The sequence below is a fragment of the Lemur catta genome, chromosome 14 (genome assembly GCF_020740605.2).
Source record: "Lemur catta isolate mLemCat1 chromosome 14, mLemCat1.pri, whole genome shotgun sequence".
In the NCBI taxonomy this organism is placed as follows: domain Eukaryota; kingdom Metazoa; phylum Chordata; class Mammalia; order Primates; family Lemuridae; genus Lemur; species Lemur catta.
The window spans coordinates 6,111,326-6,127,030 of NC_059141.1; the positions used below are offsets into that span (position 1 = coordinate 6,111,326).

The following is a 15,705-nucleotide window of genomic DNA, read 5'->3' on the forward strand; positions in this document are numbered from 1 at the left end:
TTCTGACCACACGTACGGATTTTCATTCTCAGAAAGCCTTACTTTTCAAAAAAGTTTTTGTAGCAGGAAAGTTTTATGAATTTGTACACTGAAAGAAAATTTAAATAAAAGTCCACATTACAAAGAAACCCCACTTTCCCCATGGGTCTCCTCGTGGGGGGTGTGCGATCGGCCGTGCCTGGCTGCGTCTGAGCAAGCTTCCCCCGCGAGCGAGACGCTCCTTGGGTCCCCGGGTCCACTGAGGAGGTCACGGTCACGTGTGCTCTGGTCACAGGGGGTCACCTGAACAAGGACCGCTATAGACACTGGCCGCCTGGGACGGGCGGCCCAGCCAAGGGCAGCCGGTGCGGTCCAGGCGCTCTGGCCCCGTGCAGGCAATGATGCCACACCTGCCACGTCCACGCTGTTGGTCAAACCCTCCCACTGGCGCCAGTTGGAGAAAACCAGGCCTCTTTAAAGAGAAAAGAGAAAATTTTTTTTTTTAAATTGCAGACCGAAATGGAGATCTCGTAGCCTAGGTAGGATAGTTTGACCTTCTAGCGTAGTCTCTTTGGCAAATGATTTGTGTTTCAGTGCGTGGGGGAGATGTCCTGGGGACGTGGGTGACAGATGGCACATAGGCTATTTCTAGGGTTGTAGTGAGCTTTCCAAACCAGATGCTGGTGTTGCAGAGCTTCAGGAAGTGGCGAGCAGGGTGCAGTGTTGGGGCAAAGCGGTCTGCGTACTGCCCCTGCCCCGCCCACCCCGCAGCCTGCCCTCCCCGCACAGGCCACGACTTGCACTAGAGCCGCTCTAGTCTCTCAGGAATTTGCTTGTTACTTTTACTGTGTAAATAAAGCTTCCTGGTTCAATATCCAGCTGCCTGGAGCCGGCTGTGTGGTTCTGTTGGGTGGGGTGAACCAGCAGGTCTCCCCTCTGCCCGTGGGGGCACTAGCTCTGGGGTGGGAGGGGCACAGACTGGACTTTTCCGTCCCCTCTAAGCCTCAGGGTCGGGATCCATAATGGGGCTAGCAGACAGCTCACAGGGCTGTGAGGGGCTCGGACGCAGGACGGCTACCGCGGAGCCCTTCGAAAGGCAGTGCCCAGGAGGTGGTGTGTGTGTGCACTTAGGGGTGGAGGAGCCCAGCCCCTCACTCCAGCCAGGAGCCGGGGACCCCGGACAGCAGAGGGGAGACACCCCATCTGACTGGCGTGGGGGCGGAGCCTGCCTGTCCCTGCACAGCCTGCCCTTGTGGGCACATCAGCTCTGCCGTCAGCAATGCTGAGAGGCAAGGCTACAGCCCGGGTGGCCCCCGGCCACCTATCCACCAAGGTGGCCCAGGAGGCGGTTCAGAGGGGCCACTGGCTCAGGGCCTCTGCCCCAGCGGGGCAGCACAGCTCAGACCTCTGCTGCCTGGGCTGTGGGGACACGAGGGCACGCAGCTCGGCCCAGCGTGGGTTCACACACCCTGTGTCTGGCCTTCCGGCTAACCAAGCTCAGGACACGCAGGGGGTTTGCAGCCTTGAGGACAAGCATGAAGGGGTTTAATTTCCATAACCCAATGTTTTCCCACATAATCTGACCACAGAATTTTTGCCTAGAACATGTTAGGTCCTGAGGGTCCCACTCTGGGAGTGAGGCTGAGCCTTTGCAGCAGCAGATCCTTTCCCAGACAGGACGGTCCGTGAACACCAGCTCAACAAACAGGTGAGCCCCCCACCTCCCCCCCACGGCCTCGCAGCACCCAAGGCTCAGAGCTGACCTGAGGGTGGGTTGACTTTCCCAGCCGGCCCCCTCATCCAGGGGGAGCTTCTGCCAGACACACTGCCCCGCTACGTGTCCCCCGCCTAGGGATGGGGCAGAGTGGCCCTGGATGAACCTCTGGTCCCTAACAGCTCCTTACCTCTACCCCCCACCAGATAAGGGCCCTGGCTGGGCTCCGGCCCCTGGCTGGCCTGCCGCAGCTCAGCTCTGCCCAGTCGTGGCCCTGGTTCCCTGCGCTGGTACCTTCCTTCCCCCCATGGCAGCATTTTCCTGCACCTGGAAGTTTGCTGAACCTGGGACTCCAGCTCCAGGCACAGGCTCTGGGGCTCTGGGCAGGCCCCACCCCCACTGCGTGCCCAAGCTGGGCCAGCCCACAGGTGCACGTGGGGCGCCGGCTGTAGACACTGGGCACGTGCTCTGTCTCTGAGCAGTCTCCTCATCTGCAAATGGGTCGTAATCGTCGTGGGCTTCCAGGAGAGGATCGGTGCAAACCCACCACCACACTGGACAAACAGCACAGCCCGGCGTGTGCACAGGAGGGGCCTGGACGTGCCTCACACAGTAACAGAGGTCAGGCTCTGAGTGACTGCCGGGTGCTTTTTATCCACTTTTCTGTCGAATTTCCTACAATAACATGAATTGACTTTATAATCTGAAAAACAAAAATCAGAACTTTAAAAAAAAGAATGCAAAGTGTGCAATGTATTTACCATCTGAACCAGGACAGTTGTGAGAGGGAAAGCCAGGGCTATTGGTGACCACTCTGGGACAGAGGCGATCCCCCACCAGTGTGCCACACACATCCGTCCCTCCCTGTGTCCTCACCTCTGCCCTAAGATGAACACGCAGGAGCCTGTCCACCTGCCAGCTGCCCACTGGCTTCCCTAAGAGGGGCAGGAATCACCCAGTGGGAAGGGCCCGGGATAGCGGTGCCAGGTCAGGGCTCAGCCTTTCTGATCCTTGGAGGGTCTCTACCCAAACTGAAAGAGGGGAGAGAAGAACTCAAGTCACCTGGGCCCATGGCGCAGTTCCCAGTCACATGCCAGTGAGATGAAGGCGCGGATGCCCACTGTCCCCAGTCCTCTGTCTGGTACCGCATGCCCCGGGTCGGCCTGGTCTCTGCTGTTCTGAGTCCTCCTGGGCCTTTTCTGCCGGCCCTGGGGTTGCTAAGGAGGGGAGCCTGGGGAGGCGGGGCCATCTTCCCTGCTGAGTGGCTGAGATGGGGAGGACGGGGCCCTTGTATTCCATCTCTACAGAGGGGACGCCAGTGCACGGGCTCAGCTGGACAATCACAGCCACCAAGGCCACCACAGACGTCCCCCATGGAAGGATTTCCAGCAAGGACAGGGGATAGTGTTGTGGAAGGGACTAGAAAGGGACGGCACGTGGGGTCAGACCTTCACTCGGGCACAGCTCTGCCCTTACTCTTGGCCCTTGGGGGGGTCACTTCGTCCCTCTGCTCCTCGGACTCTTTATCTGTAAAGTGGGAAGAGTGACAACATGCACTTGGCTGAGCCCACTGCAGCTCCGAGGGCGGCAGTTCTTCCCCAGACACAGCGGTGGTCTGCCCCCCAGGAGCTGCCCCTCTGCACCCCACTCTAGGCAGCAACTTGGAAGAGGAGGCTATCAAAAACAGCAGGAGGAAGAGCAAAGACCCACCAAGCACACCCAGCAGCACGGCGCAGTGGCCGGGAGGAACCACAGCCCAGGCCTGACCATCGCTCCTTGTCTATTTCCTGACAGCTGTCATCAGGGGACTCCACCCAGGAGAAAGTCATCTGCATACTCTCCAGCTAATAGGCCACAGTGCCAATGACACTAGCCTGGATGGTGGCCTCTTATTTTGATGAAAAGATGTGGCCACCGTGTCCTCCTAATCCTGGCTTAATGGTGCCCAGCCTGGCCAGACACGACATCCCGCACTGGCTCTCGGCCACTGTGCCGGGCCCGGGCCGGGCTTCAGGGCCAGCACTTCCTCATCGCTGCCTTCGTTTAATGGAAATCCTATTACGCGGGACCCATGACTTCTTTCATGAGATGTCTCCCAAGATTTAGCAGTGGCTTTTGAATTGATTTGGGGAGGAACGGAGCAATTGAGTTATCTGTTCAACTGATTGATTTTGAAACCTGAAACTTGGGTTATGAGTGAATTTGGTCCCAGAGGCCTCAAAGGGACACCACCGCTCCCTTGGTCTGGAATGAGACTCTCCCCACCGCCAGGCCTCAGGCTGCTCCGTTAGGAAGGGCAGCTGCACCGACCTTTGCCCTGGTCGGCCTTGTCCCAGGTGGGGCCAAGGGCAGCCCACTGCCCCCTCAGTGTCCCCATCTGTTCAATAGAGGGGTCGGAGCAGGTGAGGTGTCCCAGAGCCCTTGCCCCACTGAAGTTCGGTGGCGTGGGCACGTGGCAGAACCAGAGACGGTGCCTGGGACCCTGCTCACGGCCTCCTCCCAGGCAGTCCTCCCCAGCAAAGCACGAGTCACAGGCTGCAGTTCACGGCAGAGTTTATTGCGCCCTCAGGCTGCTCCTGCACACACTGGGCACAACACCGTCCGGTCTGCCGGGTCACGGCCCCATCTGTGCCTGCAACCCGGGAAGCAGGGGTTAGTTCTGGCTCTGTGGGACGGTAGTCTTCAAAGTGCCTTGGGAGCTGGCCCCAGTCCCTGTGGGGGCTGGCATGGTTTGGGGGAGGGCTGGGCAGTGCCGGGGAGGCTGGCTTGGCTCTGGGCCGCACGAGCTGTGCGCGGGAGCCCCTGGGTTTTCTCCAGGCTCCCCGCTTAAATGCAAGAGGCAGCGGGCACGAGGCCTCGGGACCGAATGAGGTGGAGGTTGCTGCCTTGCCAGGATCAGGTGCAAACAGGAGCGAGTGAATTCAGGGATCCAGCCCGTGCCCAGAGGGCTTCCACTCTGCAGAGGCTGACAGGTCTGTCCCACCCTCCGGGACTTCACTAAAGGAGCCAAGGGCAGGGCCCAGGCACCCCAGGTAGGGAGTGGGCCTCCCCAGGAGGCCGGGGCCGGCAGAGGGAGGCAGAGGAAGGGCTGGCTCAGGCCTGGGGGCAGGGCAGTCCAGAAGGGCCCTTGCCTGCCCATGAGGGGCCGAGGGCAGAGGGTGGGGCTCTCAGGGCCTGGGGTGGGGGCGTCCAGGCCCTGGGCGGGCGGAGAGAGGCAGGTGGAGGAGGCTGGGGCCCTCCCGGGAGGCCCGTCACTTGTGCGCGTGCTGCAGCAGCAGGGCCACCGCCTCCGCGAGGTTGTCCACGTACCCGTCAGGCTTCACCTCCGGATGGTGCTCGTCCGTGGGCCTGGAGAGTATGGCCACACGTTAGTCGGTGACCCCAGGGTGACCCCTCTGAAGCCACTCCCTGGGGATGCAGGGAAGCTGCCTCCCAGCGTCTCGCGCTGGCCTGGCCTTCCCCTGAGGAAACCTCCGGGCCCCTGTGCCCTGCCGGCAGCCGGCTCCCTCCCCGCTGTTCCCCCTGCCTGGACGGGTCCCCAAACCTGGCTCAGTCCCTGCCCCCAGCAGAAGAATCGCGAACCCATGGAGGACAGAGCCGTGAGGGCACCCTGCTCCGAGCCCCCTGGGGCCCCCCAGCCCCCTGGCCTGGCCCCGTGCCCAGTGGGAGGAGCCCCGTTCGTGAGCCCTGGGCACAGCCAGGGATGGAGACCCAGAGCTCCGCCCGCCCGGGCGCACACGCCATCTGCTCCTGCCCTCGGAGGCTGCTCCCACGCGACAGGCGGCCCCGGCTCCTGGAAAGCCACTCTCTGGCTGGGATCCTGCAGGCAGAACCACCCCAAGGCCTTCATCCAGTCACCAGGCTCCTCCCCACGTCTGGCCGGATGCTCAGGGGCCCACGGGGCCACTTCGTGCACAGGGGGCCGTGGGCCGAGTCCGAGAGGCACACAGGACACATGGGTGGGGGAGGGGAGGGGTCAGGGCAGGCTCGTGGGGACATCCCAGAGGCCAGATAGTCGTTTGAGGAAGTGGGACCTCATCCCAGGCCATGGGCAGCCCTGACAGGGCTTGAGCCAGAGCCGGGTCCTGTCCACCGCAAGCCACCCACGACACGGCACCCAGAGAGGCCTGGCGGGAGCTTGGCAGGAAGTGCCTGTCCCTCTGCAGACCTAGCACTGCTGAGGGACCTGCTGCTCAGCTCGCCCCAAGGCCTGACCCAAGCTCCCTGAGAAAGCAGGGAGACCACACCCTCCCGGCAGCCAGCACCGCCACCTCGGAAGCTCCCACCCTGGTCTGGAAGGAAGTGGTTGAAGTCGCTTCTGACAACATCTAAAAGCCAAGCTGTCCCTTTCAAAGGGTTTGGGTTCTGCACCGGGCTTTACCCTAAAATGACTGACAGGGGCAGCCCTTTCTTTTAAAGGGTCTTCAGCTCAGTGGCCTGGAGGCCACCTCCTGGCAAGGAGACCCCGCAGGGGCTGCAGGGGGTCCTGTCCTGTGCGGGGGGAGGGTGCGCCCCACCCCTCTGGAACTGCCTCTTGTGAGGGGCTGCAGCCACCTCCCCTCCTGCACGGTCCCCGGGCACAACATCCACAGGTCTCACATCCATGTCTTCTTACCTCCTCCATGGAAGAGGTGGTTACCCCCACCTTGAACCGGGGAGGAAATGGCTCAGAGAGGTTCAGAGACTTGCTCAAGGTCACACAGCAGGGAAAAGCAGAGCTGGGATTTGATGCAGTTCTACTCCCAGCCCAGTGTTCTGGGTGCCAGAGCTTCCACGAGCTTCCATGGCGGCCCCACCCGCTACCCAGAAAGGGCAACAGGGTCGGCAGCGCCCACTGCAAGCACAGGGGCCACCTGCAGATACCAGTGCCAGTGGGCATTGCTCCTCTGGCCCGCCCCAGGGTGGCCGCCTGCTGTCGGCTCCAGGGGGAGGCCCCACACTGCGAGCCCTGGGGACGGGGATGAGCACGCAGGGACCCTCAGCACTGCCCACTCCCTCAGCAGCCCATGCACGCATAACTCTGCAGGCATTTTAAGGGATTGTTATTCCATCCTTCCGTCCTGTGACAGCCCCAGGGTGTTCTCAATCTAGTGAAAGTGGGAATTTAAGATTTACCATATCCTACACCAGTGCCAAAATGTGTGCTTGGCATTGTCAAAGGTTTTCTAAGGTACAGCTGCCACTTTGGTAAACGGTGTGGCGCCCACTCATGACCCACTGATTCCATTCCCAGGTGCCTACACGAGAATGCATCTTCACGCCCCCCAAAGCATGCACTAGAACGTTCCAAGCAGCTTTAGTTGTAATAGCAAGAAAGCCAACACTGTGCAAACGCCCATCAGCGGGAGGATGGAAAGACAGATTGTGGCAGACTCGCGCCTTGGACACTCGACACAACAGTGCACTGGGTGCGTCACCGCCACACGCAGCCGCGTGGGTGAGCGTCAGCCACAGGCCAGGAACACAGACCGGGTGGTTCCACTTACGCGGGTTCAGGCTCTGGCAAAAGTGGGCTGTAGCGAAGAGGCCAGGATAGTGGTTACTTCTCGGGATGTGATTGGGGGAACTGGGAATGTTCTAGATCTTGACCTGGGTGGAGCTAAGGGGTGGACACATGAAAATGCATTATACTGTTCGATTTTCGTGCATTTTACAAATGTTATACCTTAAAATTGAAAAGCCACATGCGATGCCTGCAAATACAGGCATCTGTGACCACCAGTGGCGATCGTGGGCCCTGCAGTCTGCTTGTGTGCTTTGAAACGGCTGAAACGCAGCCTGCAAGGCCTGAACCACCACTCTCTGGGCCCCTGCAGAAGCGGCTCGGCCCCCTGGTCCCAGCCTGTCCGCTGTCCCGTGGGTCTCGGTGGGCAGGTTCTTCCTCCTGGGAACCCGGCGCTCCAGCCCCGGCCTCTGCTGCAGAAGCAGGCGGCTGTGGGCTGCGCAGACGCCCCGCCCTGGTACAGATGAGGAGGGGGCAGGGGTACGAGGTCCCCCGGGGCTGCTGATGTGCCCTCTCTGACTCAGGTCCCCTCGGAGCAGGACAGACGTCTGGGACTGATGGGGGACGGGGATTCTCCTCCTGCAACGCTGCCTCTGAGACTGTGCTGGGCCCGGCCCAGGGCTCCACGGGGAGGGTGGGCAGGTGGGTGGGAGGGACCCCCTGAGAGAGACAGAGACAGAGCTAGCACCAGAACCACTGGCCAGGTCAGCAAGTCAGGGTTCTGCAAGCTGCCTCTCTGCCTCAGTTTCCTCATCTGCACCATGAGGATGAACATGGCTCCACCCCTACCAGCCACATGACCTGGGCAAGCCCCTTGACCTCTGCCACCCAGTCTGTGTTCCTGGAGCCCCCCCCCAGGGCATACAGGCTGGTGGGGGGACAGACAGGCAGACGGACAGACACACATCGGCACAGGAGATGTGGGGAAAGCGGAGTGCGTGGGGCATAGCCAGTCCCGCCACAGGCACTGGAGGAGGAGGGCAGGAAGGCTCAGACCAGGCCCTTAGGGGGATGTCCCAGCAGTGCCCACCCTGGGGTGGCACAGCAGAGGGTGCCTGCAGGAAGAGGCCTGTCCTCTGTGCCGGCCGGGCTGCCTCCTCCCTGCCCCCCTGCCCAGCCCGTGTGCGTGAGGCCGAGGCCTCCCCCGGCTCCCCAGGGGCCTGAGGGCAGCTCAGAAACTCGCTCGCCAACACGACTGCCCCAGCGCCCCACTTCCGAGGAGTTGTCGGGGGGCCACAGGCCGAGGGCTGCCCGCCCAGGGTCTGACGCCCTGGCTGCTGTCCCAGCCGGTCCCCACCTGGTTCCTGACTCCTGAGAGGTTGGTGCAGTTGCCCAAAGTGGAACAGAAACGCTCCCAGCCAGCGCTGCCTCCCCGGCTCCTCCTCTGAGTCCCTGGGCAGAGGCCCCGGGGACTGTCCCTGCCTTGGACTCGGTCACCAAGTGCCCTCGTGCCGGGTTCACTGTCCACACAAGTGGAATCAACCCCAAGGGCACGAGAATCCCCCATAAAGGAAGACGCTTTGCCACGAGGCCCCGGCCGGCCCCACTCCGCACGCGGTACCTAGCTGCACGGCGCGCATGGCTAATTATGTTTAATTACATATCATTTAAATTCAAGAATCCACTAAAAGAAAGGATTGCATTAGCACCCAGTCGGTGTTTGCCCACACGCAGTGGAAATCGTAGACTTTATGTCTTAATTACGCGACGCACCGTGGGCTGCGTAAGAGGGAGGGCACGGGTCCCCGCCGCCCGCCAGCCCGAGCCCCCCAGGCAGCTGAGCTCCGCCCAACAGCTCCGGCAGGACGGCGACCTACCGCACGGCTGGCCAGTGCCCTGTGACCTACGGGCCTCAAGATGTCGCGGTACGGAAGCTGAACCAAGAAACCCAGCAAAGGAGCCCCCTTGGCCATGGGGACAGGAGCAGAGGGCGAGGCAGGAGGGGCCACGGAACCGCCCTGCCCTCAGCAGCCCTGCTGGGATGGAGCAGGACGTGGGTGACCAGGAGGCAGCGGGGAAAGGAAGGGCGGGGAGAGGCCGAGAGAGAGAGGGAGGACAGGGACAGGAAGGGCTGTGAGACAGAAACAGAGAGAGAGAGAGAAACTGAGTCAGAATAAGAGAGAGAACACAGAGAAGGTGGGACAGAGGGCAGAGGGGTGGCCACATGGAGGGCGGGACAAGCAGAGGCAGAAGGGGCTGCGTGGACAGAGACGGGTAGAAAGGAACAGAGAATGCAAGAACTAACGAGTGAGCGGCAGAAAACACGGCGGTTCTGTGTGTGCTGCCTGGACAGCTTCGCAGGGACGTCTTTGTACCAGCAGAAGGAAAATGGTGACCAGACACCTCGGCAAAAGAGCTCAGCAAGGGCGGTCTGCCTGCCTCCTTCTCTGGGGCGCACTCGGGGCCCGCGCTTCCTCTCTGGCTCTGCTGCCGGAGGGAACACAGGTGTGGCCTCTCCCAGAGGAGTTCTTGAGGGGCCAGCGCTGCTCTGGGCTCCCCAGCAGGTGGCCTGCCCTCGTCTGCTCCTGGGGGACAAGGTGGGACAGAGGATCCCAGACTGGAGGCCACAGCAGCTGCCCACCCGGGGAGGGGCACTTGTCCTTGTCCCCACTGCTTTGGAAGGGCAGTGGCTGAGAGCTGGGTGCTGGGGCAGCTGCCCCGTGAGTTCAGGCATCTGGACGCTGGCATCAGAGGGTGACGCCAACTCTGGGCTGTGCTGATAGAGCTGGAGGACAAGGACAGAGGGCATCGATTCACGATGGTGGTGATGAGGTTGAGCAAAGGGCATCCTTCCATCTAAGCTCCGGGGAGTCCAGGACCCCTGGGGCCTGAGCGCATGTTTCTCACAGGGTCGGCGCCAGAGCCTGGCCTCTGCACACGCTGCGACCATGTAGCTGGGAGACCTGCCTCCACCCGCCCACGGCTGTTCTGAAGGCTGATAGGGGACATCCTGCCACGGGCATGGCGCAAACACTGGGCACGTGCCCACAGGGCTTCCTGCCTTCTACCCGCTGGTCCAGAGTGCACACCGTCGATGGCAGACTGCTGGGGCCCCGTGGGGCAGGCAGGAGGCCCAGGACGTCACATATCCAGCCAGTGACCCCTGACCTGAGCTGGGCTGCTGGTAGGTGCTGAGGGTCAATGACCTTGTAGTGGGGTGGTGGGGTGGGCGGAGTCGGCCACAGATCTCAGGCAGGCTGCTCCTATGCCCGTGTCCCCTGGGCCGACACCAGGCCTGGGTTCCAGAGGTGGTTAGGGCAGGGTGTGCCCAGACTTGGGCGACTCCCCTGGGGAACCTCCAGGAAAATGCTGTGTCCTGCTGCTCACGAAGAAACCCAGGCAGGAGCCTGTGTCTGCTTCACCCAGAGCCTGGTGGCTTCCAAGGGGCACACAGGGGACTCTGCCCTAGTCTCTGCCTGCAAGGAGATCACATGGAAACAGGAGCCTGAGCACCCAAGTTCCAGCCCCTGCACCTTAGCCAGGTGCCCGGTAGTCGCCGACCGCACCCTCAGGTGTCTGTCCTCACTCAGAGGTCGTTCAGCCCTCAGGCCTGTCCGCCCCCAGCCCCACCCACTGGGCCTGACGCCTGCCTCGAGCCAGCCTGGGGCCGTGAGGGGTGTGGGGAGGACATACACGCATCTGCTCCCCAGTCCTCCAGGCCTGCGGGGACCTGAAGGGTCCAGGGCCACACACCAGCCTGCAGAGGCCCGCCCTCCCCTTGCCCGGCCAGCTCACGTGGACAGGGCCCTCCTGGGCCTTCCTTGGCGGAAGAAATATCTAAATGAAAACCCAGGTGTGAAAGAGTCCTCTTCCCGGGCCCCTCTGAGGCCCACGGCTCCCCGGCCAGGAAGGAGAATGGGGACACACTTGCGCTGGCTGGGACCTCCCTCGGGGTCAGAGCTCCAAGCAGGCAGGTGGCTGTGCCGCCAAGCTCCTTTCCTGCCGGCCCAGCCTCACAGGAGCAGTGGCCGGGGCCAGTTTGGCCTCCTGCTCCTCCGCAATGTGCGGGGGTGGGGAGGGGAGGAGGTAACCGTGTCCCCAGGCCCCTCCCACGTCGGCCAGAGGAGGGCCAGGGCGCCGCGGGGCCGACCAGACTGTGGGCAGTGGGGAAGGGCCCAGACCCTCCTTGCCGTCCCGCCCTGGCTCGGGTACCCCCCAAGCGGCTGTGGTGGCCGCCTGTCCCTCCCTCCTGCCTGTCCGGAAGGCCCGTCAAGCATGTGGCAGAGGTAGCGGTGACGTGGGGTCCTGTGCACCCCCCAGAGACACAGCTCCCTGCATGTGCCCGTGTGGGCTGCAGATGCCACTCAGAGACGGGAGGGGCTGCGCCGCCGGTTTCCACGCAGGGGCCTCAGGTCCCTGCCCTCTCCTGCTGTCTGCCCCTGCAGGACAGAGCCGGGGGCAGGGCTGGCCTAAGTGAACCCCTTTCCTCTGGGTGGGCAGCGCCCCGGGCCCAGAGTCCCACCCCCACTGACCCGCCCGCTAGCCGGGAAGGACAGGAGTCCCTCCCAGCAGGAGGAGGTGCGTACAGGGACAGTCGCAGGGCCTGAGCCCCGGTGGGTAAACTGAGCCCGGGAAAGGGACTTGCCCAAGGCCTCACTGGAAATCAGGCCCTCCCGCTGCCCTGGGACACAGGACAGCTCGTCTAGCCAGTGGACGAGTGGGCCACAGACCCTGCGCTGCAAGGACATTGGTGACAACCCGTCAGCCCCCAGCCGCACCCATACCAGAGATGAGGAGACAGAGCCCAGAAGGGAAGGAACGTGCCCACAGCCGCGGCAGGTGACCAGCAGAGCTGGGGCCCAAGCCTGGCTGTCTCGCACGCGGCGCCTGGGCTGGCTGACCTCCGGCCAGAGGGCGAGGCCCGTGGCGGGGGCGCAGCCCCCCTCCCAGCACCCGCAGGACAGAGACGGCGCTAAGAAGAGACCCCGCGGTGAGAACACAGCGCGGCAAGCGACAGTGGAATGAGGGAAAAGGAGCAGTTCACGCTGGAGCAGCACTCGGGGCACCGAGAGCCTCGCAGGCCCACAGCTGGCCGCCCCTGGGGGACCACCAGGACCCCTGGGCTCCTCCTTATCCGCAGCCTGGCGCCCACCAGGGCCAGAGTGCCAGGCCTGAGCCAGGGCACGAGCTGGCGGGCAGAGCTGGGCGTCCCGGGCGTGAGCCCAGCGGGGGAGGGGTTTCTCAGGGGACCTTGGCACCCGCTGGCCCCGTCCACAGGGAGGAAACGGGGCTTATTTACGACTTGGTTCGGCCAGGTGGCACCTTGTCAACCAGAACCGACCTGGGCGCCAGCTGTTTCCTGCGAGGTTCTCACTGCCCTACCGACTGCAGACGCCACGAGGTGCTGAGAACAGAGGGACACACGGCAATGACTGGTGCGGATGCACCACTGCCACCGGCGTGGTCTGCAGAGACTCCCTCACACTGGCAAATGAGCTCCTTGAACCCCTCCATCCTGGCTGGAGTGTGGGGCAGGTGCCACCTCCCGCCCCCTTAGGCCTTTACCCCATTCACATAGACAGTAAGGGCCCTGGTCGGGCCCACATTGAGCTTTCCAGAAACAGAAGCTGAAAATGTGAAAGACTCGCTAACAATGGCAGGCATCCCATAGGCAACAGAGGGCTGATGTGATGTGGCGGCCACTCTCTTGAGTGGGGCAAGTGGCTCCGAGTTTGCCACACTCCCCACCATTCTCTGTTGTCTCCCTGTTCTTACACCAGTATGTTTCCCTCCAGTACATTTCCCACCTGCCCCTGTAGGTCTCTGAATTTGCTCTCCTGTCCTAAAACTTTGGCTCTCTGGGACTCATTCCCCTCAAAACAAGTCACCTCCTCCAGGCAGTCTTCCCTGAAGCCTTCCTCCCTACGACCCTCACGTCCTCGGTGAGGTGCCCATCTGCACTCCACGGCTCCTGCACTGACCCGTCAGAGTACCCATTGCTCTACTACAGTTGTCTGGTTACCTGCGTGGTTGCCCTAAAACACATGCTGAGGCCCCAGAGATCAGAGACGTTCCCTTGGTGGCTTCCTGTTCCCGGCCTTGGCTCCTGGTGGACACAGGAACCATCAGCCAACTGCCCAAGCAGAGGAGCAGGTGGCCTCCTTCCTCCTGGCCACAGGGGACTCAGGCACTGGCTCCCTGTGAGCTAGAAATCTAGGCACAGAGGGCATCCGTCCCCATGAGCCAAGGGGTGACAGTTAGAAGGGCTCAGGGCCTTGGTGCCCTGGCCTGACCCCCGTGTCCTCCCTAGAGCCCAGGCTCCAGCACAAGGGGCCACGTGCACCCTGAATTCTTCAACCTCCTCAGGGGAGGCGCGACTGCCCGGGACCCAGGCACCCAGGCCACAGCACCCGTCCACAGAGAATTTCCCACCGGAGACTCACACACCGGGAAGCAACGCCCTCTCCCCACAGCTCCAGACTGGGAAGCGTGAAAGTGCTGACCACCCACCCCAGGCCGACACCTAGACTGGGCCAGCCCTGTTTCTGGCCCATCCAGCTGAGCCTAAGAGGCGCATGGCCCGCCTTGCTCCTGGCTGCCTGCAGCTCTCTGTGCCTTTGGGCAAAGCAGGGTCACACCCCAGGGCAGCGGCCTAAGGTGGCGCTGGTGATGGAGGCAAAAGCACACAGAAGCCGGGGCTATGCCGCAGCAGCCGGCCCGAGGTCTGGCAGGTCCCCCCAGCCCCGACTGACACCAGACCCAGTCTCAGTCTCCCCCGCCCGGCCCACGAGCTTGCCCCGGAGCTGGCCCTGCTCACCGCCGGCCACACCCATTGCCCCCAGCCCGGACTCCCCAACACTCATGTTCCCCGACGGACAGTCCAAGCGTCACTCGGTGCCTCCACGCTGCGCCTCCTCTGCCGGGAGCAGCCTCTCACACCCACCCCCTCTGCCAGGCCCTGTCCTGTGGTCTCCAGGACCCAGCCCACCCCCAGAACAAATGAATGACGAAAGAATGGACACCTGTGAGGCCTCTGGGACACAGGCCCAGGGGATCCAGTTGGGATCTTCCAGAATGGGGGGCTGACATGCCGTGGGAAGAGCACCCACGGAGTGCAGACGCAGCTCCCTGGCACCCCGGGGCACCCCAAGTCAAGCCATCACATGCCCTAAGACTCCCACAGGTTGTCCCAACAGCAAGGATGGTTTCTCTTTTTCTCTCCCTTTTTGTTTCCAGGAGCCATTTTAGGCCAAAGCTCAAGGGCCGGGAGCCTCCCACGGCCGGGCCCAGGAACAGGCGGAGCTGGGCGGCTGGGGGTGCCCAGCAGAGCGTGCGCCCTCCTGCTGTTCCCTCTGCAAGCTCCGGGGGGCTGGGTGTGGCAGAGGACACCTGGGATCCAGGTCGCACAGCGTGGGTTTGGACTGGGCTGGCCCTGACCTATGTGCGACCTTGGGCAAACAGCCACCGATCACCACTTGGGCTGTGGTGGAGACCCCCCAGGCTGATGCAGGGGTGGCCACGGCAGGTGCTCGGCCTGGTGGACAGACAGACAGATGGCAGCAGGCACCTTGTTAGGGTGGGTGGACAAATGGGCCTCCTCCTAGCGGGTCCTCCTGGCTGGCTCTGGCCTCACTATCTGGAGGGCAGGCACCACCTTCGGACGGCAGGCAGGTCCTGATGCTCCGGTGTCTGGGGGGCCTTCCCCAAGGGGCTCTCTGTACAACCTTGAGGCCACGTGCCCAGCCAGGCCACCAGGGATGAGCCCTGCGATCCTGCCCTGTGGCTGCTGAGCAAGCCCTGTTCAGCTGATGCCCGGAGCCTGTGTGGCTGTGCCAGAGGACAGGCGGCACGGGGCCACTCCGTACTGCTCTGAGACAGAGAAGGGGCGGCCACTGGCGGTGCAGACCCAGCCTGTGTCCCCCAAGGCTGCCCTCGGCCCACTTCCCCGAGCTGAATATAATGTTATTCATCACAGTGGCGGGCGCTGACAGCTGTCCCTCTGGGGGCCCGGCAAGGGGCCTCCACGCTTTAGCTCCTCTGGTTTCAAGCAGCCCAGGGTGGCAGGTGCCACCACTCCCTCTTAAGGCTGACAAACTGGAGGCCCAGAGAGGGTGAGTGGTCTGCTGGGGTCACAGAGCCAGTGCTGGGAGTCTGTCTCCTCCCGACCCTGGGCTGGCCTGGTCCAGACACCACCAGGGGCCTGCGCTAGCAGGTGACAGGCCGGGCTCACCTAAGAAACTCGCTCTGGCAGAGGGGCCAGTCTGGGCACTGGGCCCCGCAGCAGAGGAGCCTCTGACAGCTGTTCATAATATTGTGAGAAAAACATGGTAAGCACCTGGTGAGCGTTGAGATTAAAAAGAGCTGGCCCAGCCCCTCCCAACGTGCGCTCCAACGGCCAAACCCCCAAGAAGTCTGCACGCGCCCCGACCCAGGGGCCCAGGGCAGGGCACTCAGGCTAGGCCTCCCCAGGAACGCTACCCACCTCCTCTCCTTTTCAGGCCAGACACACCGGGGCAGGGAGGCCCCACATCTAGTCCAGGTGGCCAGGAGAGAGCAGGGTGCAGAGAGG

The 15,705-nt window shown here is 62.9% G+C and overlaps 1 protein-coding gene across 1 annotated transcript in view; it reads right to left on the minus strand.

Moving 5' to 3' along the window:
* Nucleotides 1-4,229: 4,229 nt before the first annotated feature.
* Nucleotides 4,230-15,705, minus strand: part of LOC123649817 (phospholysine phosphohistidine inorganic pyrophosphate phosphatase) — a 101,425-nt gene continuing 89,949 nt past the window's right edge. Inside the window, exons 7-8 of the mRNA XM_045568015.1 lie at nucleotides 5,003-5,041; nucleotides 4,230-4,325 (exon numbers count right to left, since the gene is read on the minus strand). Coding sequence (XP_045423971.1) covers nucleotides 4,259-4,325; nucleotides 5,003-5,041 — 106 coding nt within the window. The 3' untranslated portion in view covers nucleotides 4,230-4,258. The remainder of the gene's footprint in view (nucleotides 4,326-5,002; nucleotides 5,042-15,705) is intronic.